Source organism: Heliangelus exortis, chromosome Z, assembly GCF_036169615.1.
Source record: "Heliangelus exortis chromosome Z, bHelExo1.hap1, whole genome shotgun sequence".
NCBI classification, from domain to species: domain Eukaryota; kingdom Metazoa; phylum Chordata; class Aves; order Apodiformes; family Trochilidae; genus Heliangelus; species Heliangelus exortis.
Window position 1 is genome coordinate 8,754,639 of NC_092454.1, and position 24,659 is coordinate 8,779,297.

General features: G+C 45.7%; 2 protein-coding genes across 3 annotated transcripts in view; one reads left to right on the forward strand and one right to left on the reverse strand.

The window, feature by feature from the left end:
* The window catches only part of TPGS2 (tubulin polyglutamylase complex subunit 2), a 20,369-nt gene extending 14,125 nt beyond the window's left edge, over positions 1–6,244 (forward strand). Inside the window, exons 5-7 of the mRNA XM_071731924.1 lie at positions 381–494; positions 2,642–2,802; positions 4,755–6,244. Of these exons, the coding sequence (XP_071588025.1) occupies positions 381–494; positions 2,642–2,802; positions 4,755–4,982 (503 nt within the window). The 3' untranslated portion in view covers positions 4,983–6,244. The remainder of the gene's footprint in view (positions 1–380; positions 495–2,641; positions 2,803–4,754) is intronic.
* Positions 6,196–24,659, reverse strand: part of LOC139790295 (aquaporin-7-like) — a 25,733-nt gene continuing 7,269 nt past the window's right edge. For both annotated transcript variants that reach the window (XM_071731923.1, XM_071731921.1), the window contains exons 3-10: positions 20,401–20,549; positions 19,152–19,283; positions 16,725–16,851; positions 13,448–13,574; positions 11,177–11,314; positions 9,923–10,041; positions 8,404–8,621; positions 6,196–7,539 (exon numbers count right to left, since the gene is read on the reverse strand). In XM_071731923.1, coding sequence (XP_071588024.1) covers positions 7,380–7,539; positions 8,404–8,621; positions 9,923–10,041; positions 11,177–11,314; positions 13,448–13,574; positions 16,725–16,851; positions 19,152–19,283; positions 20,401–20,501 — 1,122 coding nt within the window. In that variant the 5' untranslated portion in view covers positions 20,502–20,549 and the 3' untranslated portion in view covers positions 6,196–7,379. The remainder of the gene's footprint in view (positions 7,540–8,403; positions 8,622–9,922; positions 10,042–11,176; positions 11,315–13,447; positions 13,575–16,724; positions 16,852–19,151; positions 19,284–20,400; positions 20,550–24,659) is intronic.

Below are 24,659 nucleotides of genomic sequence, written 5' to 3' on the forward strand. Positions count from 1 at the left end.
CCAACCCTGGAGAACTGTTGAAAGAAAAAGGAAAACAAACAAATCTCAGGGTTGACATCTGTAAAGCTGATCTGGCTTTATGCTAAGGAAGGACTAGAGGCCAGCTTGATGTCTTTTTTTAGCTATCTGGTTTTGGCTCTGTAGTTTGTTTTTCTACTGGAAATTAAAATTTTTCTCACAGATTTTTGGTTTTGGTTCCTTTGTTGTGTTTTATTTTTACCACAAAGAACTTAAACCTTTTCAAGAAGAGTAAATGTAATAGTTTAATTCAGTTCTTCAGCTGATTTTATTCATAGGTACCAAACAGACTTACTCTTTGCAGCTGAGCCACAGTCAGTTTTCCAAACGTGTTTCATGAAGATTTTTTTGTTTGTTTTCAGATAATGGAGGCAAACCAGAGAAACCACACTTCGACTCTCGTAGTCTTATCTTTGAATTAGACCCATGTAATGGGAATGGGAAAGTTTGTCTTGTTTACAAGCATGCTAAACCAGGTAAGACTGAAAAGAGCAAAGTTAGCCATCTCTTGTTGTGGATTGCATCTGGAGACTTCATGTATAGAATCATCTTACATTTCTGACATCCTTTGCACTTTGTAGATGATAAGATGTCCTGTCTGCACTGAAGTCAGGGGCTAAACCTTGCAGAGATTTAACTAGATTTAATGTTCTCCCTCCTTAAAGGTTGGAGTCTTAAGTTACAAGTTATGATTTCTGCATGCACAGAAACAGGAAGGCATTCATGTATGACCTACAGACAGTCATGTTGAAATAACAAAGAGACTAACTCAGCCACTAACAAATCTCTGTTTACTTTTGTGTCTTGGAATAAGCCACAGACATTTTCAGAAGAAATGCTGTAACTCTTCTTAGAAGAAAAACATAGATGGTAAAAAAGGTCCTTGGCTCAGATTGAGACAGATTTAGAGTGGTTCTCCACCTTGTGCATGGATGCAGAGCCTCCAGATGCTAAGTAGGTGAACCTTTGGATGGGAAAATTGAACTGGAGAGTGAAAGATGTGAGCTGTTTCTTCTGATAGATAAATGGAAAGCTTTTATCAGTTGGTGATCAGTGAAACACCTGAGTAACTTGTAAAGTGTGTGTCATTTGACACAGTGCACAGGCCACTACACGTATGAGTATGCATGCATGCTCACTGTGTAGGGGTGTGCAATTGTGATACACTTGTTCTCAAAAAAACTCTTTCCTTGTTGTCTTATCTCTTTTTCATTGGATGTGACTGCAGCTCCCAAGGCAGAAACTTCTCACTTATCCTCTTGCCTTCCAGTGTTGGTGGTTTCAGCACATGTAGTGAAAAACCTGTGCAAGGGGATGAAGGGTTGTTTGCAATGCTGTTACAGATGTCAGCACAGTGGGTTCAGTTGACAGTGTTCAACATTTCTATTTCCCAAGTAAAATCACTTTTTTTTTTTTTTTTTTTAATGTTAGAAAGGATGTTACCACCAGAGAAGTATTTGATCACTTTTTTGAAAGATTTTGAAAAATGTGTTTTTATTGGCAGCACACACTCTCATGACATTCAGACTCTGGGCTGTATTCAGTAATCTAGATGCCTGACAATTGACTTAGTTGTTTTTTTGTTTTTTACTCTGTGAGGCACATAAATGCTTGCCATAATTGTACTTTGGACTACACTCAAGGTTGTTGATGCCCAAGCATGTTCTATGTAGAACGTAAGTCCCAGGTTGGGAAAGATTAGCATTGCATACATTTTGCATTGGGGAATGCAACTGTAGTGACCATTTGGGTAAGTTATTTTAGTAAGACTGGCAGCAGAATTAAGTCCTTTTCAGACCCCATGCTCTAACTATTAAGCCACATTGCCTTTGGATAATCATCTATGTTAATCAGGGATGCTGTGCTTACAAGCTACAGCTTTTCTGGTAAGTATGTGTTCATAGAATCACAGAATTGGCTGCGTTGGAAGGGACCTCAGAGATCATCAAGTCCAACCCTTGATCCACTCCCTCTGCAGTTCCCAGCCCATGGCACTGAGTGCCACATCCAGTCTCTTTTTAAATATCTCCAAGGATGGAGAATCCACCACTTCCCAGGGCAGCCCGTTCCAATGCTTGATCACCCTCTCAGTAAAGAAATTCTTTCTAATGTCCAACCTAAACCTCCCCTGGCACAACTTGAGACCATGCCCTCTTGTCTTGCCTGGGAAAAGAGACCAACCCCCCCCTGGCTCCAACCTCCTTTCAGGGAGTTGTAGAGAGTGATGAGGTCTCCCCTGAGCCTCCTCTTCTTCAGGCTGAACAGCCCCAGCTCCTTCAGCCTCTCCTCATAGGATCTGTGCTGGAGTCCCTTCACCAGCCTGGTTGCCTCCTTTGAACCTGCTCCAGGACCTTGATATCCTTCCTAAACTGAGGGGCCCAGAACTGGACACAGGACTCAAGGTGTGGCCTCACCAGCGCTGAGCACAGGGGCAGAATCCCTTCCCTGGACCTGCTGGCCACACTGTTCCTGACCCAGGCCAGGATGCCATTGGCCTTCTTGGCTACCAGGGCACACTGCTGGCTCATGTTCAATTTCTATTTTGTCTCCCACCTGACAGTGGCTGGGGTTTGCTCTTACCACTACAGTGCAACAGTGTAATTTATGTTTGTTTTCGTTCCAGTTGTCTCCCCAGACACAGAGATATGGTTCCTGGACAGAGCTCTGTACTGGCATTTCCTCACCAAAACCTTCACAGCATATTACCGCCTGCTGATTACCCACCTGGGTCTCCCACAGTGGCAGTATGCCTTCACCAGCTATGGGGTCAGCCCACAGGCCAAGGTAAGACAGCAGGATCCACCTCATCAGTGTTTTCATAGAACAATAGAATGGTTTGGATTCAAAGGGACCTTTAGAAGTCATCTAGTCGAGCCCCTTTGCAGTGAGCAAGGGTCACCTCTATTTTGCATACGTTTGGACTGGAAAAACATCTTCTCACCTTTTGACAAGGAGTCTGTAGGCTCAAGTGGATCTAGTGAGCTGTTGAAGGGGCTGTAAACCTTTCCCCTATAGCATGTTAATGGTCATTAGTTTATCCTGGTGAGTTCACTAACATTGTGTTAGCCTTCCTTTTCTCACCTGAGTTGGGCTTCAACTTTGGACTCTAATATCAGATGGTGAAACCTCAATTATTTCTTTGCTTTCTTGACTCTGAAGCAAACCTCCACTCCTATGACTGTTTGCAGCTGATAGGAAGACTATGAGCTTGAGCTTTGCCAAAAATATGAATTCCTTTGCAATGTCCTCAGTCGTGAAGGGATGCCTCGATAAAAATGATGCCCCAAAAAGGGGCAATTTCAATGCCAGCAGGGCTAGAAGTATTTATAGAAGAGCTTCAGGTACAGCTTCATTCAGGTACTGCTCATTCAGCACCTTATTATTCTTAAAATTATTATTCTGTTATGCCAGAACCCTGATCCTTCCATTTCTCAGTGCTTGTCCTTCAGTCCTAGTCATGCTTCCACCTCGTTAGCAGTCAGGGAATGGATCTGACAACACTACCAAACAGAGCATACAAGCCTGTGCAATGCCTGAGCATACTGGCAAATCCTGGCAGGTCTCAATGTGTGTCCTGCACTTCACCCACAGATGACAGCTGGCTTACCAGCATGACATTGCTTGGTCTGCTTCATCCTGTGCATACATCAGAACTACTCAATAAAATCACTGCTGACTTCCCATCTACCAATGACTGCAGAATTTGACTCTTTGCATTTCTGGTGTCCTCTCTGTTATGCTGCCCTCTACTTTTATTAGGGCTGTGTAGATAGTACTCCACTGTAGCCCTATGTTCTGCCTTCCTCTTAAACTTCCAGGCCAGACTATTATCCTGTGTTCAGTATATACACAAACTTTAGTGAAATTATTCGTGTATTCCCTGATCATTTGCAGCCTCAATCCTCCTGGTTTGTTAACCATTGTAATTTTTAAACGTATACAAGGGCTGTATATTAAAACTGCTTTCCATGAAGCAGTACATGAGTAGGTTGCCATCTACATTTTGGTGCTGATCCTTTCTTTACCTTGTTCAACATTTTGCTGATGGTAACAGATGATGAACAGTAATATCATAACCCCTACAGTTTTATTGTCTGACTTCATCAATGGAAAGCTGAGAGGATGAACATTTAAGAGATGAGAACTGCAGGTTATAACATTGTGGTGGCATCTGGGAACCAAAAAACAAAAGCAATGTGGTCGCTTCTAGATGCAAAATCAGCCCAAGGAGGAACACATGCAAAATCCTCTGTGTAAAGAGTTTAAAAGCCTGAATTACTGTAGGTGTGAAAAGAGGGAGGGAGGCTATATTTTGACAAGTTCAACTAGTTTGGTTCCAATTTGTAATCACTTTTAAATTCCAAGGTTTGTTTTTTAATCTTTTCTATTTCTCTGAATCTAAATAAATATGGTTTAGTTTCATCCCCTCATTTTGCCTTTCCTCCTGTGGTTTAAAACAGGAGTTGTTCCTGATAGGAATAATACTGCAGGAAAAGGTAGTGTTAGGTTCGTGTCTGTTTCTCTTCTTCCCTGCCTGGAATGTGGGACAGTTACAGGCCTGTAGCAGTAGCTGTGCTTTGTGTACATTTAGCACAAGGCACTCTGTGCAGTCCTATAAAGTGTAAATTAAGTGGTGTATGATTAAAATGAGGTCTCAGGGGTAAAGGGGAACAAAGTGGAAATGTCTAGTTGCAGCTTGATTTTAACCTATTTTTCTCCACCATCCTGCCTTTTAGCAATGGTTTAACATGTACAAACCCATAACCATCAACACAGCTCTGCTCTCTGAAGAAGCTGATACCTTTGTGAACAAGCTGGATCCCAATAAGGTATTTAAGAGCAAAAACAAAACTCCAGTGATGAAAAAGAAACCACCATCCCAGCCAGCAGGCTCCCAAAAGAGTCAAACAAGCATGACCTCCTCCAAGACATCCTCACTATCTGGAAATTCTTCAAGGAAGTGAAGATCCCCAGATCTGCCCCTGGACAGCATTTGCAATAAGCTTGGACATTCTCTGATGCAGAGTCTCAGTAGTTCAGACCAAGTTCCTTGTGTATGAATTGATTAGCCCATGGAAAACACATTGCAGCATTTGCATGAAATATAGCCACAATGTGCTTTGACATGGGAGGGATGTAGTTTCTGGAGACTCTGAGAAAAATTAAGTGAGACATAGATTTTATTCTCTTCTGCTACTTGCAGGATGGGCATGAAGAAACCCTTCATGTCACTGCTCTGTAGGGAAGTGTTTGCACCCATGCAACTACAGCAGTGAACTGAAAGCAAATTTAAGTCACCATTACTTTAAAAGACCTTTGTTGAAATACAGACTATGAAGATACTTCTTCCATCACCTTTGAAAAAACCTGTCCTGACCTAGCATGCTGTGGGAGCAGGCTGTAACCCACCAAACAAAGAAGAAGCTTCTGCTTCAGACTGAATCAAACTTTGCACTTCCCTGCACTCCTTCCAACTTCTGCTTTGAGATTCACAGAAAAAAAAGGGACCTGGAGCTTCTATGTCTCTACATTGCTTGCTCTACAGCCCATGTGGTTTTTTGGCCTTTGTGCAGCATCTTTTCAGATAGTGACATCTATATGATGTCCTTCCCAATACTCCTGAAGGCAACAAGAAGGTGCAGGGTCTTTCATGGCCTCTGCTTTCTCTTCTTGTGGGAAGTGCTGAGCCAGGGTGGGTCAGTGGTGTTAAGAGTCCATCCTGTAAGGCAGGAGGACTCCTTGGTTTGTCACACAGTCATTTGCAAAGTTGACTGTTCAAACAGCCTTTGCCACATTTCAGTTGGGCCCCACCAGGGGCAACTGAGATCCTACAGCTTTAGAAGCCCCTGATGCTGTTTTCTGTACTGTATATTTTCAGGTTAGAACTGCACTTTAACCCGTTCACTGCTCATTTTCAGTTACATCTGATTTTTTCCATTACTTTCTTATGCCATTCTGTCTTCCTAGATGTGCTGGAAACATACGGTAGCAACCAACACATTTTGTGCCTAAGCAGGGAAATCAAAGTCACAACCTTCAAATAAACATTGATTATTTAAACAGCATCACTTTTTATTTATGAAATAGTCACATAATTACCTAAGACAAGCCTACCTCACAGGGTCATTGTGAGGCTTTCATGAGTATTTGTATGCCTTTAGAAAGATAAAGCTACCCTTGTAAGTGCTTAATAGTATTTTAATAAAGATTCAAATATTTTCCTCCAGAGTGATTGGGTATTTGAAGATGCTTTTGGGACTGAATACTTGGAGATCCCCTTTTTGTGTGGTCATGGTACCCAACCCTGGGACTGCAGTCACATGCTTGACATATATATCATGCTTGCATTTTCTAGAAAAATGAAGACTGTTGTCACCCCTCTGGGAACAGGCAGCTTCTGATGCAGTTTTAATCTGGTAAGACCTCAACCTTGTAAGGCTATTGCAGGCTTATGTCAGATGGAGGTGGTGGAATTCCTGCAGGAGCAGAGCAGCCTCTTCCTACATTTGTCCTGCACTCAATGTGGAGGAAAGGGGTTTGGTTTTGTTTTGTTGGTTTGGTGCTTTGTTGTTGTTGTTGTTATTTGAGCATTTGGGAATGCTGCCATATAAATTGTATTAATCCCTTCAAAAGGTAGTAGTTTAAGTCTAGTCTTTCAGTAGCACGTGTGGTTCCATGATACAAATGAGTCCAGCAGAGCTGTACCAAGATTCTGGAGACCCTGTAGTTTAGTTTTCTAATTTTTTTTGCTTACTCAAATGGTCAGATCAAAAAGCAAAAACCAAGCATGAAAAAAAAAAACCCACTCTATGATCAGGCTTTTATTTCAGACTGGCCTTGCTCTTCTCTTACCCATGCTTTACCAGATTAGGGGTTTGTCAGGGTAACAGATTATCAAATGGCAGCAAGCCTAGGCTCCTGATCCATCAGTGATGCAGCTACCTCTTACCAAAGAATATTGTAGATCAGAATTTCTTTAATTATGTTGCTTCTGCCACTGTTGGAACCTGTGTTTTGATTTCTCTTAACATACAGGTATCTGGAGGCTTGCAGCTCTACTTTCCTTTTCTCCAAAATTTGATGATTTAAAAAAAAAAATTTAATAGATTTTTTTAAAAATTTTTAATAGATTTTATACAGGGAGATCTAGCCCTAGGTTAGACAGATCTGGCCCTAACCAAATCTCTCAGGGGTCTCAGAGACCCGGTGTGGTTAAACTAAGTTTATTGAATATTAGTCCCTCCTTTCTCCACCTGCAGCACTGTTGCAAATCCCCTTATCCACTTGGTTACCCTTTGCTTGTCAGTCCCTGTGTCCACATGGGCTTTGCTGTCAGGCCCTTTCCTCAGTGCATGTGGCCATCACAGCTTAGAAGTCTCCACCACTGGCTGTCCTTTCTCATTTCCACTTTCCAGGAGAGGTTGGTTGTGAAAATCAATTAAGAGTTTGTAGAGTAAGACACCAGCAAGACTCCCCAGTACTGGAGCTGTGATTGGGATCCACCACCAGTGATGTCCAGCACTAAAGTGAAACACAGAAGAGGCAGCTGGTCAGACAGATGAACATATCCTGCTATCTCATGGAACATCCTGCTGTCATGGTCGAGATGACCTGAGCCTGCTGGGGCAGGAGTGAGATGTGGGAGCTGTCTTGTCCCACTTCAGTTAATGGGCTCTACACCTGGCTCAGACAAATTCTCTCACCACCAGCGTAATTACTTGAGGAAGAGTCATTTTCCCCATTGGCCTGGGAAAGTGGCTTTGCATTGTCTGCAGGTTTCTTGTTCTGCAGAACCAGCCTGTGTGATTCTGATGAGTGTGACCATCAGACACACACATCCACACACTCTTTCTCTCCCCATTTCCAGTGACATCTGCACCACCTCTACCCAGCTCTCAAAGATAGTTTCAGTAAATTTAATGAAAATGAGCATCCAGATCAGGAGACTCTGCTACTGCCCTCACTGTGGGAAAAGCCATAGCATGACACTATCTTACTAGGTAGGGAAAGGTAGGGTTTCAACTCCAGATTCAGGCATCCAATTTTAGGAGAGCTATTCAGCAATCCAGCTCTAAGTACTTGCTTTCAGGTGAACTGAATGGCTCTCTGGCCCTCCAGTTACTGTAATAACCAGCTAGAGCTCCAGCTAACAGGTGCTGCCCACACTGAGTTATCTGAAAGTCAAGATGGAATTTTCCATGCTGGAAAATTTTGTGGACATAGTGAGAGGGGCTCCTCTACACACAGCCCTTTGTCTCTGAGAATGGAGAACACGCTCTGGTGCAATACCATCACTTGGTCCAAAAAAAAAGGCTACATGACCATCATGTCTTGGGTTTATCTCCTCTCCTCTCAAGCTGCATAAAAACAAAATGGGTCACTCACGTGAAGACATCTGTTCCCCATCCAGCAATTGCTGTGAAGAGCCGGGGGGGGAGGTCTCGAGAGGGGTTTATGGCATAGCCTGTGTTCATCCCCATCCCCATCCCAATGCCCAGGACCAGGATACCAGTGAGCAGGGCCTGTGTGCCATTCAGGGCTCTGTTATTTTTCTCATCGTGGATGACCAAAATTCCCAGGAGGAGCATCACTGTTGCCAGAAACTGCGGGAGAAGGAAAAGGGAGAAGGTCAGAAGAGAGAACACAGAAAGCAGAAGGATCCTGCTCAGCAGAGAAAGAGACTTCCCAGGATGGAAGAGAAGGTGGGATTCATGGTCTGATCAAGTCAAGAAGGACCTTAATGTCATTTCCATCTCAAAGAGGACTGAAGTTCTCACTCATTTCCAGCAAAAACTTCTCCATCTCATCAGCAGAAATGCTGCAGGACTTATACAAACTTCCCAGTACTGTGATCTCCCTCCATCTTTCAAGTTAGGGACTTGTTACTTTAATTCCGTTTAATCTAGCAAAGGGAGAGCTATAACAAACTGCTAGTGAGATGGACCTGATCCTCCCTAGAGAGTGTGATGTTTTATAAAATCTGTTGAATTAGCCATTTCAGGACTAAAAGCAGGTACTAGGTCCTCGTTTGGGAAACTGTATCTTCCATCTCTGACAGCAGATAGTTGGCATTTGTAGATCTGCAGGCCCTAGGATGTCAGGAGCTGTGGTTTGAATAAAGGTGAATATTCTCATCTCTTTTTGCTTCAAAAAATTCTGGAAGAGAGCCTTGGACCTGCCAGCAAAAGCAGAAACTCTACAGCTCTTGGGAGCCCACTGTCTCTGTCATATGTTTTTTTGTGTAGAAAGGGCTCTGCATGATCCACAGCAGGCTGGGTGATCAGGTCCCTACCTGTAGGTTCTCCTGCTCTCCTCATCATGCCCAAGCAAGAGTTTTATAAGCTCAGAGAAAAAAAAAAACAAACTTCCTCAGACTTGAATTGGAAGTGCATATCCCTTCCCCAGTGTCCTAGTGCTCTAACTCCCAATTTCTGGACATCTGGATATTATGTTAGGAATCAACTGTACACAGTCTAAATTGGACTGTTCAAACTCCACAGTTTCAATCTAGTCAGACTGTGTTCATGTGAAGTCAGTTCTGAGCCCTCTGTGCCAGTAAGGGGCAGCCAGCTGAGCTGCCAGGAGCCATGGAGTGAGTGTAGGATCCAAAAAGATGAAGAACACTTCAGGAACTGCCCAGAGCCCAAAGGAGACACACAGTCCCTGATACAGGCCACTTGCTTGGGCTTTGGAGGGCTTTTGGACTAAGCTGCAGAGCAGCCTGCAGGCATAACCCTTAAGTCTTACTCAGCCATCAGAATACCTCAGATCCTCTTACCAGGCACCTGCTTGGATGGTGTTTTGTGTTTTGAGTTTGTGATGGTGTCTGCACACATAGCAGTGTGAGTCCCCTGTAGCAGACATGCAGTAGCACCTCTGGAACACCACAGAAGTTCCTACTCACCTCTGTGAAGAAGCTCCCCAGCAAGGAGACATAGGGAGCAGGGTAAGTGGAGAAGATGGATGCTGTGGCAGTCGGTCCTGTCACCGTGAAGTTCCCCTTGGTGTAGTCATACAGAGCATCTAGGAGAAATGGCAATTATGGGAGTTAGCACAGAGTTCATCCCACATGATACCTACCCAAGTTCACCCATTTCATCCAGCATGGACGCATAAAGGGGAAGAGGGGCAATGGGAGATGTGACAGAACTGACGCACCCCTCACAGGGCCTGATCTCACCAGTATGTGTTACCCCAAAATTTTAGTCTGCAGTTACTTACTCATGCCTACCAGTTCCCTGTCCCTGCTTTAGAAGCCTGTGGTAGGCTGGGTGCTCTGGATGCTCTGGAGGCTTCCATTCCTCTGCCCCTTAGGAACTGATACATCCTGGAGGCAATGGACAGTGGGTCCTCTCCTCACAACTTTGAACCACTGTCTGCTCTCATCACAGATTAATGCTGTCCTGCTTTCCACAGACCAGCACGGTCCCCGAGAGCTCCAGCTGCACCTAATACATCTTACTCCACACAGCTGAAGCCCTTGCAGAGCCTGGAAACAAAATACACCTACTGGCCTTGAGCTGGGGACAGGGTTTGGCAGTCGGACTACGCTGAGCAAAAGGAGCTGTGCTCTCCAGAAATGACACATCCTTTCTGGAAATATCTGGGCCCTGCTACTGACTTGAGCTATGAAGGTCTGTCCTACAAACCAAGGAGCAAACCCTCCTCACACAGACTTTTCGCTAGGAAACGAAATATTTTTGACAAGTTATGGAATAGTTTGGATTTGGAGGGACCTTTAAAGTTCATCTAGTCCAAACCCCAGCAATGAGCAGAGCCATCTTCGCCCTTTCTCAAAGCCGCATCCAACCTGACCTTGAATGTTTCCAGGGATGGGGCTTCTAACACTGCTCTGGGAAAACTATTCTGGTGTTTCATCATAAAAAATGTCTTCCCTATATCTAGCCTAAATCTACCCTGCTTTTAGTTTAAAACCTTCAGCCCTTGTAAAGGCCCTATTAAAAAGTTTCTCCCCTTTCTTATAGGGGATAATTTTTCTTATAAGAAGATTCTTTCTTATCTTTCTTATAATCTGCCTTGAAGTACTGAAAGGCCACAATAAAGTCCTCCCAGAGCCTTCTCTTCTCCAGACAATGAACTGTGAGCTAACACTGAGACAGTGGCCACAGCAACCCCTATATTAAAGACACAGCCATACCATAGTAGAGCCCAAAGACGGCGGCTGCTGCCATAAAGGAGCCCAGGAATTGTCCAATCAGATATGCTGGGAGCTTTCTCCAGGGAAGGTTTCCTAAGATGCAGTGGGTGAGTGTGATGGCAGCATTCAGATGAGCTCCTGCAAAATCACAGCAAAAGAGAGTGGCCTTGAGCAAAAGAGAGCATGCCTCACACCCCACAGTAACCACTCAGACCTTGCTCTGGGACACCAAGATTCTCTCAGGGCAGGATCTCCCTCCTGCACACAGAGTGAAAACTGACCCATTTCCCTTGAGCAGAGGGCAGAGAACTCCTAGCCTTTGTCCTCTGAAAATTATACAGCTTGTGATTTACCTGCTGAAGACCACAGTCTGCCTCAGCCATCTCAGCTGGCAGAGACACTTCTCTTGGCAGGTGACACCTTTTATTTATGGCTACAGATATATGAAACAAATCTTATTCCAGAGAATTTCAAGACCTTCTAAAAGCATCATTTAGACAAGGAGAGCCTCATCCTGGTAGAGCTGAGTACCCTGTCTGATGGAGTATGTGGGCCCTTGGCACATCTGACAGACAAGGCATGAGACACTGGGGAAACAGACTACAAAATAAACTAATGATGTCCCAAATCTTCATGTCTACAAAGCAAATCCTACACTGGGCTGTCAGTAAGGAACTTGGATTAGCTTGCAGATGTCAATGTATTGAGAAGGGGTCATCAGGATGGTCAGTCCTGGCCAGACCATGGTTGCTCCCAACAGTGTGGAGTAGACCCTGTCCTTCCCTCACTAGATTTATAATCTTAGACTGTATTTCCTTGCATCTGTTAGTTATTGTATGTGGCTTTCAGACAGGGCAAGACCAATTTTCCTTGTTTGGTTTCTGTGGAGGAAGTTGGTATCACAACAGTACTTTTGGAGAAAGAATAACGGGATCCAGATTTGGTCCACTGGTGCAAACTGTTTTTGTTCTCCAAGCCTCATCTCCTCATTCATCTAAAGGAAAAATTTGCTCATTCCTGCCTAGTAGGTGTCAACTTGGGGAGTCAGTAAATGTTCTAACTTTAGTGGCCTTTTCCTGTTTCAGACTCAGAAAAGGATAACAGACACACATCATCAGAATACAGGACAGAGTGAAGTGAACAGCCTGGTACATTCCCAAAACCACAACTGAAATGGAGTAAGACACAATTCTCTTTGATCCTGTGATCCTTTGTGGGCACGGCCAGCCATTTCAGAGATCACAAGAAACGTCTTGTGACAAAAATTGGGCCAAATCACAATGCCAAGAAGCGCTGAAGCTGACCTCAGAGCCATCCTGTTGCTAGCTGAGCTGAGACCCCTCCTCTGACCTCCTAGTCCTCAGAATCTCAAATGTCACCTGGGACTGCAGGGACCTACTTTTCTCACCTCACTTTGCCCATAATGTCTCCATTAGCTCCAAAATGACAGGGAGACCAAGAGCTAGCTTTTCTGCACGGAAACAAAGTTCCTCTCCAAACCAGTCCCAACTTTGGATATGTCTATGCCCCAGGAGGTCAGGAGTAAGGACATATGCCCATTAGACCCCTTAATCTCTTATTTGGTGCTAATGAATGCAGAAATTGCACAAGACAAAGGTAAGGACCTGTCATGTGAGAAATACCACCCCATGGCACTGAAACACCACCTCCTGAGTTCATGTGGGTGTGTGCACATGGGTGTGGATGATTATGAGAAAATTTGCATGCCATTCCTTGTTGCATCATGAGCAATAAGCTCTTCTTTGCAAAAACTGATTTACTTTCCTGTGGGTCAGATTAACAATATGTTTTCAGAATTCCTTGTCTCCTTGGGCCTTGTCTCCTTGGCATATCCCAAGCACATAATAGGAGCACTGCTGAAACCTGGCTCTGCTGACCACAACAGGAGGGGACGGACGAATCTCTGCTGCTCTCCCTCTTCCTCCTGCCCCTCTCTCAGTGCAGGACATGCATTTGGGGCCAGCATATCATAGCTATGCCACTGAAACTCTTTGGATTGACTTCAGAGCTGCCTCCTGCCTGCAGACTTGGCAGTGATTACTTGGTCATACGGGCTGTCCCTGGTTACAGTCACCAGAATAGCTCTGCTCCTCTTTCTTGAGGACCCTAGGACTGCATTCTTTTCTAGTGAAGGCACTGCCCTGCCTTGCCATGCCATCACCAGCCCCTTGGCAGCCCAACCCTCCTGCTTCTGATAGGTGTGACCTCTAGAGGTCACGGAGATGTCCTGTGTCCAAGTGTCCTGCTCACCAGAGATGCCTCCAGCTGCATGGATGCCCAAGGTAACACCAATGCCAAATCCCAAATTGATGCTCAGATGCTGCCCAAAGTTTCCTCTTCCCAATATCACTTGTGCCACAGAAGACAAGCCAAAGACCTAGTGCATGGAAAAAAAGAGAGAGTGTTAAAAGCAGTGTGACAGCTGTGGTGGACTGAGAGTCCTTGCAACACTAATTAGCTCATGAAGATGGGAAGAGTCTAAGAAACTCACATCCAGGAAGTGAATCAAGAGCAGATTACTCTTCATTGGTGCTCATCACACTTAGCCAGGCACTTTAGTCATGGTTGCATAAGGGGATTAAAAACTCAGACACCTGCACAAAGGTCCAAGGCTGAAGAGGACAACCACACAACCATGGTAAGGTCATCTGTGCCTAAAACAAGGGACGTGAGCCAGGGGATCATCACCACAGACACCCCAGAGGCTGCACCCAAGCCAGATGGAAGGAAGGTGGGCAGATTCTTGTTCTCTTTCATTTCCAGATGTGCAATTTATTGACTGAAAATGTAGTCTGGGCTGCACATAACTATTTGCCAAACTTTACCCTGATTTGGGTAACTTATTCCAACAAAAAACAAAAAATGAAATTCTGGTTTTCCTTTCAACATGTATACTTTCAGTTTGAAAATAGCCAAAGTTTCTCTATTTTTTTAGTGACTAAAGGGCAATCAGGGAAAAAAAAAAAAAAAAAAAAAAAAAAAAAAGAAAGCTGAAAGAAAAATAAACACTTTCCAGCAGGAAAAAACATATTCAGTAAATTGCTGTGGACTGAAAGTAAATTCTATTTCACTTTTTTGATGTGGTCAGTGAATGGAAAGGTCATTCCACTTCCACTGCACAGCTCTAATGCTGAAATCTGGAGAAGAACAAAGCTTCTCTTGAGGTCTCTGCCTTGCATACTGCTTAGGCTTTGGAGATGGTATCCTGTTCTTTGGATCACTGTTTATCCAGGGGGACATGTACCCTCAAAAAAAAAGGTCAGTACCTTCTCCAGCATCAAAATTTCTGCTCTGTCCTGTATCCTGTCCTGACTCACATCTCTACTGCCTGCTCTACCTGGACCAAAATTTTATCTTGTGTATCTGCTCTCCCTCTTCCCTTTCAGACATCACCAATATCCTGTTACCCAGAAACATTTCTTCTCTCTCTGGTATACACAGACCATGAGCTGTGCTCTGCATGGAGCTGCATAGTGTGACCTCTTATCTTACAATGAGGCCTCTGCAAAAGCTCCCAAAAGCAGTGTCTCTGATGGCCTCCAGCATCTGCAATGCCCTCTTGAGATTTTTCCAAAGCCACATCCAAGAGAAGCCAAATGCATAGGGCACAGATTTTACAGGACAGGATGCCAGTGCAGAGAAATGGGTGCAAGGTCGGAGACATGAATAACACTGTCTCCAGAAAAACACAGGACAGGACAGAGAAATCATTTTTCAGTTCCAAACCTCTGGACTTTTCCTCTATTCTCACAGTCCTAAAATATCCTTTGTTTGTTTTCCCTAACTCCTTGGTCCTTCCGCTGTTTTTGCCTGTTGTCCTTCAAAGCAAGTAACACTGGCTGAGTAATATCATCCAAAAAACAGCCATCCAGGCATCCTGGGGATACATCCAGAACATCTCCTGTTACAGAAAGGGCCAGGACCCTGCTAAAGATGCTGGATCCTACTTTCAGTTTCTGGGTGCTCTGTGTGGACAGCTTGATGGGGGTCCCTGTGTGGTGTCCCTCTGTTCTCTCATGGGGATAAGTGAGGAAAGAGACAACATGAGCAGCCAGCTCCAAAATCTGCTGTGATCTGCCAGATGAAGACCTGCAGGGAAAGGGCTCCTTCTCATGCTGCTTCCCAGAGACAGCCCTGGAAGGACACCCTAGAACTTAATCTTTATCACCTGGAGATTTCCACCACCTTTTGGTGGAAAAGGGAATGGAGAAGGAAAATCACTTGCTCATCTTCTGCTGAGGAGTCACAAAGGCCTGTACACTGAACTTCCAAGGTATGCAAAACAATCTGTTTAGGAAGAAGTGAACTTCAAGGAGCTGGATGTGCAGTAGCATGGGATAAAAAGCAAGCATCCTTTGCACATGTAGTTGTCCTTGCAAATAAGCACCTTTATGTGTACAAACATCTGTGTCAAAACCTGTCCATGCTTACACAAATCTCATCTTTCTCTGCAAATTTCTGAGTACAAGTTATGTGGATTATCCCCAGCCCTTCCATGTCAGCCTCTGTCCACTCCAAAGCCTTCCTCTCAGCCCAGCAATTCTTGTAAGCTAAGTCCAAGGTTTCTAGCAGTAGTAGTTTGTGTCTCTGGCAAAGACACTTACTAAACCTTTCCAGAGGAAGGATCTCATTTTGCTGAGTTGCTCCAACACATGAAGGCTCTGGTTCTGGAGGACACCTCACACCCACCAGAGATAAAGTCTGACTGTAAAACCATCCTCATCCTCTTCCTAAACACCTCTGAAGCAGCCTGAGAGCTCAAAAACACTTTTCTTTCTTTAGCATGAACGACAGCCTTCAGGCAAGGGGGCAGTTTCTGTATGATTTGGATAAGTACTCTTCATTTGAAAGTATAAGGAAACCCAAAGTGAAATCCTAGCATGTTATACACCTGGTAATTACATTTCCTAATGGTGAGTTGTGGCTCTGGAGAGTTTCACAGGCTCTCATCACCCTGGCAACCCCAAAAAGAAGATGGATGAATGCTGTTCTCATTTCACAGAGGTTGTAAGTCAAGATCTGCTGTGCAGAACCCCCCAGGAGTCAAGATCTGCTGTGCAGAACCCCCCAAGCACAGCATTGTCTTTGGCACAGCAGGAAGAAAAGCCTCAATTCACTACATGGGATCTTTCAAGGGCTTTGGCACAATCATTACATTGACCAAACACTGCTCTTTGGTTTCACTCCCAGGCTCTTCCATGATTTTCTTGTAGGGGAGAACTGAGACAGTGGCTCATACCCACCTGCTTCACCCTTGCCCTGTGTCTAAATCCCACCCTTCATGGCTTTTTACCTCCAGAAGGTTTCTGACAGATGGTCACCCCAATGGGCAGCTGCTGTCCCACCAGAGCAGAGAGGTGAATACCACCCACGAGCTGCTGAACACCCATGAGGATGTGGAGGGCAACCACTCACCTTACAAATTGCTGCTGCCAACACTTAGCATCTCAGTCCCCCTTCACACACACACACACACACACACACACACACACACAGATACACACATTTTGGCCCATCTCCTTCTTACCATGAGGATGAACATCCCCAGTGCTTCTGCCAGCAGCTCCTTGATGGTTTGGTTGCGAATTGTGAGCAACTTCTGAATATTCTCCAGCATTTTGTTCCCTGGTTCCAGTCTGCAGCTGCAAGAGCTCCTGTTGTGACAGCACACTTCATTGCACTGAGCTAAGTTACCCTTTGAGACTTGGCACCCTCCCTTCACCCCTGGACACCTTCATTCATTTGGTTAACGATGAACAAGCCAATAAAGTAGCAGCTAGCTTCAAAATCTTCCCACACAAGCATGCCATCCTTTTAAACTGTATGATCAAGATGCAATATTTCTGCAGCTGGGTCATGGCAAACTCTGTGCCTCTGCCCAGGAGCAGCCTATCTCCAGAGTGGTGAAGCTATAAATAGCTTTGGTGTGCTCCTAAAACCTCTCTCCTTTTCATAACTTTTTGATGAGCACTGAACGGGAACTTCACCTGTGCTCTGCATTGTAACCTGGGGGCTGGTGGTTTGGTGCCTTTTCTTTTTCTAACAGGTGGTATTAGGATCTTTCACATGTGCTTTGCAGGACTATTTGGATGCCCAGCCTGCAGCAAAGGTGCTCTGCCTGAAGCTGATGTGCAAAGCTGTCTGCACCTGGGAAGAGCACGATGCCTTGGGCATTGCTTCAAGTTGAGTTCTAGCTGAATAGTCCTGTGCTCAAAGCTCTCAGCAAACTAGCAAAGAGCCTCCCCACCAGCAGCCCAGTTTGTCTTCTCATGTGGAGCAGAGAGAGACCAGTTTCAGCAATGGTCCCCAGAGACCTCTAGTCTTATCTGGCTGCCAGACCAGAGCCATCACTGTCCTGATTTCTCTTCCATCTCCTGATTCCCTGCACTTATCTCTCTGTGTTATCTCTTATCCACTGTGTTTTAATGCCTTTGCTTGGTCACTGAAAAACTTAAACCCACTGAACACTCAAGAGCTTTTCCTGCAAGCCCCATCTGGTTCTCTGCTGGGTTTTGACCTCTTTCTCTCAACCTACTGCATCTTCTCAGTGTGGCCCTGAAAGGGGAAACAGCTCTCTCTGTGCACAGCTCTCGAGGGTTTACCTGGTGGGAATGCAGTGCTCTGCTCCTGATGCCCCTGGTGTTGCCTTCCTCTGGTGCTACAGCACTGCAAAAGTTCATGAGCTTTTCTTTCACCCACAGGACAGTGAGTATGGGAGAACTTGAGAAGCTGATTCTTCTCTCTGATCCATAGACTACTGTCTATCTTGTGGCAAACCTACCTGGCTTTAATGGACTGGTGCAAGCCCCTCCTCCAGTAACAGATTATCTATTGACCTTAGGGAACGCCTCACTAAATATGCAGTAAATTACTAGCCTGTCTCTCATCCCAAGAACCATCTAATAATGACAGATAACAACCACATTGCTGGTAAGGCTGTTCCTATAGTATATTTCTGGGTGGGAAGGCTTTTTTGTCCCGGGAGGCTGTGAGCCATGCTGTGGCACAGAAAAAGTGGCTGATAAATTTTTCCAGGTCGCTTCATTCTTTGCCATGCATGTGTTTGTTATGGGAGCACACAAACATGGGCCCTGGAACAACAAGGTCAGGGTGGTGACAACAGCCTCAAGTTTCTTCTGCACATGGCAATTTCCAGCTGACATAGAAAGCTGAGGCCCCAGGCATCAGCATGTATTGGAAATATCACAATCTTTCTCAGATGGAGAAGGTGTGAGTGGGTAAGCATCACTCACAACTCCACTTTCACTTTATTTTTCACTCCTGGTTCTCAGGGAACCTTCTAAGTGGGTTAACCCCCTGTGGGCAAACAAGAAAGTCTTTGTCTCTTGTGTTCAAGGCACCTCTATATTCTAATTATGGCAAAGAAAGGGACAGGTGTTTTGGGGGAAAAGTAAGGTCTCATGAACTTGCAGTCTCCACAGGGAAACAGGCAATCCCAGTCTGCAACAGAAACCTCTCATTTGGTGATAATATTTGCAGTATAATCTCCAATATTACCATCAAATTCCCTAAAGCTTCCACATAGTTTTAGGATGGTGTCATGGATCACTGGATGTGCCTCTTGCCACTGCTTGTCCTTTTACACAGATGACTCCGCAAGATGGGGCTGAGACATTAACTTCTCCTATGAAAGTGTTCAGATGAGTTCCTCCTGTTGCCTGCTGAAAATGTGTGAACTCTGTAGCTTTAGGACTCCTCCAGGCACTTTTATACACCACACAAAGGAGATCTGCCAATGTTCCAGCAGTGTAACAACAAAAAATAACACCTTTATATGAGTCCTATGGGGCAGAGCACCACCACTCTGGCAGCTCAAAAAAACCCAAATGTGTGAGCCTGTGCCTGTCACACTCCACTTCATAATTAGCAGAGAAAAACAGGCAGCTCCAAAAGGCAGGTGACCCCCACGTGAAATTAGTATCTGAAGCCAGACCTCCGACTCGTGCTGGGTGGTGGCTCCAACATTGGCACGGGCAGCGTGGAGTGATCATCTCCATCCTGCACACCCTTGTGGAGGTATCCACTGTCATTGGAGCTGGACCACTCTTCTCGAAATGTGGCAATCCTGAGGGAGCAAAAACAACCATGCGAGTCATCCCAGGACTGGAGCACAAAGATCTGCTGGTTGCCCAACATGACCTGTTTGTACTTGTGCAATTTCAAATACCTGCAGGGCTGATGAGGATCTCTGGGGTCACCAAACACAGTGCCCTACTAACATAAGCAACCACACCACATCCCTTGAGTGACAAACCCAGTCTCCATTTTAGGGGTAAGTGTGGGTTTTTTGCCCCAGCTGCTTCTGCTGGAAGCCTATAACCAGAACTTGCTGCTCTGGAGATTAGAGAATTTCTTCATATTTCCAGCCAAATTTTAGAAGCCAGTTGTTCATGTGCCAGCATTATGCCATCACAGTCATGAGTTACCTCATTTCTTACAGGTGCTATCCCATAAATTTTCCTATAAGGCTTGTTAGAAGGGTATTAGCTGCTCACACTTGGCTCTGCAATGCCTCTGATGTTTAGCTTGACTTACTTATAAATTGAAACTTCACTCAGTATTGACCCTACACTGACTTTCAACAACCACCTGCTGAGCCAAACCTATTTTCTTCTCTAAGGCAGGTCTGTTTCAGCACCAGTAATAAAGGCCTCAGTTTGGAGAAGAAAATTCTGGCACAGTCAAAGCCCACTATGCTGGCGTTGATTCCTGCAGTACAGAAGATGGGGGGAGAACAACCCCCCTGGTTCCTGCTAGAGCAGCCCTGGAAAGGATGAGTGCCCAGGGACTCCAAGGCAGTTGTGCTGCTGCAAGGAATAACTTCTCTGAGTCAGGCCCCTTTAGGAAGCAAGACCAGGTCTGAAAGACAAGTACACCACTGGTATGGCCTTAGATGTCCAGGAAATACCCCACTTAACATACCTCGAGCACCCTCACCCCATGGTCTCACATCTAACATTCATGGTTTATCTCCTCCTTTACAGATGGCAGGCACTGTGTGAGTTGCAGATATTCGAGATATTTGTCTCACAGCAGATGACTTTATGCCCCTACCTGCTGTCCAGCTCCCTATTCCCAGGACACTATCCTTTACACAACCTTTCAGCTTACCCTGCACATCATTGCTCCTTGCACTGAAGCTGGCACATGCTCCTTCCCAGTGAAACCAAGATAGCTCTTACCTCGAAACAGATGGCCACAAGTTGGAGATGGAGGATTGTGGTGTCACAATGGTAGCATCCTGCTCTGGTCTGCAGTCCTTTTCTTCATGCTCTGAGTACATGATGTCTCCCTGTCTAAGACTGCTAAAGCTTGCTCAGCTGGAGATGATCTGCAAGGCAGAGGTGATGGCAGGAGGTGAAGTTCGTGCCTCTTGTTGGTCACTTGAGGGGGTAGCAGGGCTCTCCATGAGGGGGTTCCATGGGGCAGCACTGACCCCAGTGTTGGACAGCAGAGCAGAGGGTTCCTGGGCTCCCCTGGCTGGTGACCTACCTGGCCCAACCTGGGCCACCCTTCCCTCCTGCCCTGCCTCTGGCTTTTCAGATAAAATCCTGTCACAATCATACAGAGAAGAGCATAATGTTTTTTGAGGCACCCTGTTAGCTTCAATCTGGGCAAAGCCCTGGAAAATCTCCCCCAGAAAGGGCATTTAACAGAGACAAACAGAGGCAGAGGGGCACCTCAGGTCCCACAGGATACTTGTGGAATTTACACCTAAATCCTGCTAGCTCCTTATCTACTGCTTCCCCATTCCCTACCCTGTCCCTGAGACAGAAACATCTTATTCTCTGCTCAGGACCAGGCTCCCACCATACCACTGTGTGGGAGCATCACCCTTCCTGTCCTGGGATGTCACTGCAGGGATCCCAAATAAAGAGCAGTGGGCTCTGCTGGTGCAAACATTTCTGCTGAGTTTTGAACAGCCTGCTCGGGTCTGCTTTCAATCCACAGATAAAGTGACAGCTGGAGAAACCACAGGGTTCACAGGACATCGTCAGCCTGGAGATAAGAGGAGCCAGACTTTCTCCTGGAGGAGTGTGAACACCTACACCCTGGATGGAGAAATTAAAGGGGAGAAGCTGCAAGCTGATGGGAGACACTGAGTGAGTTCCACAAGGTCCTGAAGTTGCAGAGCCTGATGGAGCCAGCACAGGGATCTGAATGTTTCCCTGCCTCTGACTGTAACCCAGTGGGGCAATGTCCACGTCTAAGGACAGCAAGAGTTTGCTCTTACAAGTGTTTACATAAACAAAATCCCTTGTACTTCATCTCATGTCACCTCCTCTACCTCATTCCTTCTCCAGACACTCCACCTCAAGACAGTCTACAGAACCCACCAGCCCAGCATCAGCCTAAGCAGCACCACAGAGACATGAGCCTTTATTAACAAATTGCAAAACAAGAGCAGGCACTGATGACAGGAGCACAGCCATGCCTGTTACCTTTGTGCTGCTGGAGCAAGGCTGAGCCCACCAGTCAACACAGTTCTCTTGCACAGCCACCAGATATTTGAGGGTGGGCTGCATCCTTACATACCACTCACATAAGCTACACCTGCAAACCCTTCAAGAGATGATGCTAAATCCATATAGACAGTCCATCCTCACTGCTAGCTGTGATACAAACACTTTGTGGCGTGAGAAACCAACTGGTGACACTAATCAGTGTCCATGTGTATGATCAGTGAACTACACAAACCCCACCTGTCATCCACATGACCGCTACATAACCATGTTCTCCCATATCACACCTGCCACAGGATGCCTGATGATCTGTCTGTCATGACTCTTGTTGGCAGTGAACAGTCTCTGCTGCATAGGATTTGCCCTTGCTCTTTCCCCAGGGGAGGTGAAGTCCAGGATATATATGACTGGGGCAGCTTTCTCAGATCCAAATCACCCCAGCCCAGAGGGATGCTGGTGGTGCAGACGTGAAGGCATCTGAAGAAAACCCCCAGTAAGCTGCTATCATGGCAGGGAGGAGATAACACACATTCCTTGCAGACAGGCACACAAATCTCCAGCACTACCCGTCCTCTTCTGGGGCCTCAAGGAGCCCTGCAGACATTTCAGTGGGGGTGGGGGTTTGCTCCATCATCAGCCAGACCCCAACACCCTTATGCCTCTTTGGCTTCTTGTGCTGTTTTGGGAGACAAGAAAGAGGAGCCAGGTGTGGTGGATCTGGATGCCTCTCTCGTCATCCCCATTACATTTTCTGTTCCTCTGAGAAAAGCCACTGACCCAGAAAAACCTGCAGGAACTTAAATTCCATCTGTTGGTGTCGCCTGAGTTTTTCTTGCTCACACAATTTCCAGGCATAAGTCCTGCATGACAGAGGTGACAGCTTCACAAACAGACACATATTAAGCAGAGGACTGATGCAATCTATTTCCCTAAGCACAGGGCTCCAGATATAAATCTTTTCTGGCAGTGCAGATGTTCCTAACCCATAGCACATACTAATTATTGTCCTGGTGCTTATTGTCCCTGTGTTTTTATTTTTACATAGGTATGTGAGAACATACATACATATCAACAATTTTCTAATGAAGAATTAAATTTTGCACACCTTACTGTTGATTTTGACTCCTTTGAAACCTCCTTGGGGTCAGTATACCAATTTATAATCTCATGAGACTGGCTGAGGGTTTGTCACTTGCTCCCAATATGAATCAGCAAGAGCTCTCTGGGACCACTTCAGGGTGTATTTGCACAGGAACAGACACAATGGACCTTTGATCACAACACAGTCTCCAGGCTATGCCACAAGAGCAACATTTACATAAAAATTGGTCTGTGAAGCTATAGATATCAGATTTTGCATCTAAAGTGTTCATGGATGTGTCAAACTGCAGCACTGGAGTATGTAGTGCATCTGTAGGCATCCTTGACACAGGATGCTATGGGTGCTAAAAAGGGACCTAGAGGGCACCTTTCAAATTCATGAAGATAAAAATCCACCAATAGCTATTAAACGTGGACACTTCTCTATCGCAAGTGGTCTCTGGGCTGTGAATTGACGGAGACTGTAGAACAATTTTGGGGGAGTACATTTTTTCTGTTTGTATACTCTTCCACCACCACATCTAGGATCTCCTCCACGAGTCCAGCTTGCCTTTGTGACCACTGACTGTGGTGTCCAGTGGAACAGGATAACCACTACTTCAGTCACAGGAGTAGAAGGCTAGCAGCCTTTACTGCCACGATGATGAATTGCTTACTTGTCCTGAGATGATATGAGAATACCCAAAATATATTCCCAGCTCCAATGCTCATCAGTGCGATCCCTGAGCACCCATTCCTCCTCCCTGCCCTGTTCTTCATACCCAGGGGGGTGACCACAGATGTTGTTCAGAAGAAGCTTGGGGTGGGCAAAGAAGACATTTACAGCTGCTCATAGCATGTTGTGTGATCTTTGCTAAAAACCCTGCCATCAGCTCCTGAGTCACCCTAAATCATCCATCTCCTCAATGCTCTCTTCTCCTCTGTACAATGCAGATGTGACCTCTTCCAGTCCCAGGAAACCAAGGACCTACATGTCTCAGCTTCCACTTCACCACTGGTGAGCCCAGAGGTCAGAAGTGCAAGTAAGAGCATCGTGCAGAGGTCAAGCCAGAAGAACAGCTCCCTCAGCTCACCAGAGCACTTACTCTGTAATTGCTGTAATGGCTACAGAAATTCAATGGCATTTTGGATACAATAAAAGCTTTAGAAGAGGGAAATCTGTTGTGCCGTGGTAGAAACAGCCTTCTCCTCCCCTCAGGACCTGGAGGAAGCCACAACACATGCATCATTTAAGAGCAGACTAGAAGCACAAGGCACTTGAGAACTCACCATGGGGAACAATCCTGCCCTGCTGTAGGGCAGTAAATAAATGACTTTGGATTGACAGGAAGCTGAACATGAGCCAGCAGTGTGCCTGGGTAGCCAAGAAGACCAATGGCATCCTGGCCTGGATCAGGAATAGCGTGGCCAGCAGGTACAGGGAAGTGATTCTGCCCCTGTGCTCAGCACTAGTGAGGCCACACCTCGAGTACTGTGTCCAGTTCTGGGTCCCTCAGTTCAGGAAGGATATCCACCTTCACCAGGCTGGTGAAGGGACTCGAGCACAGACCCTACGAAGAGAGGCTGAGGGAGCTGGGGCTGTTCAGCCTGAAGAAGAGGAGGCTCAGGGGAGACCTCATCACTCTCTACAACTCCCTGAAAGGAGGTTGGAGCCAGGTGGGGGTTGGTCTCTTTTCCCAGGCAACTCTCAGCAAGACAAGAGGGCACAAGAGGTCTCAAGTTGTGCCGGGGGAGGTTTAGGTTGGACATTAGAAAGAATTTCTTTACTGAGAGGGTGATCAAGCATTGGAATGGGCTGCCCTAGGAAGTGGTGGATTCTCCATCCCTGGAGATATTTAAAAAGAGACTGGATGTGGCACTCAGTGCCATGGTCTAGA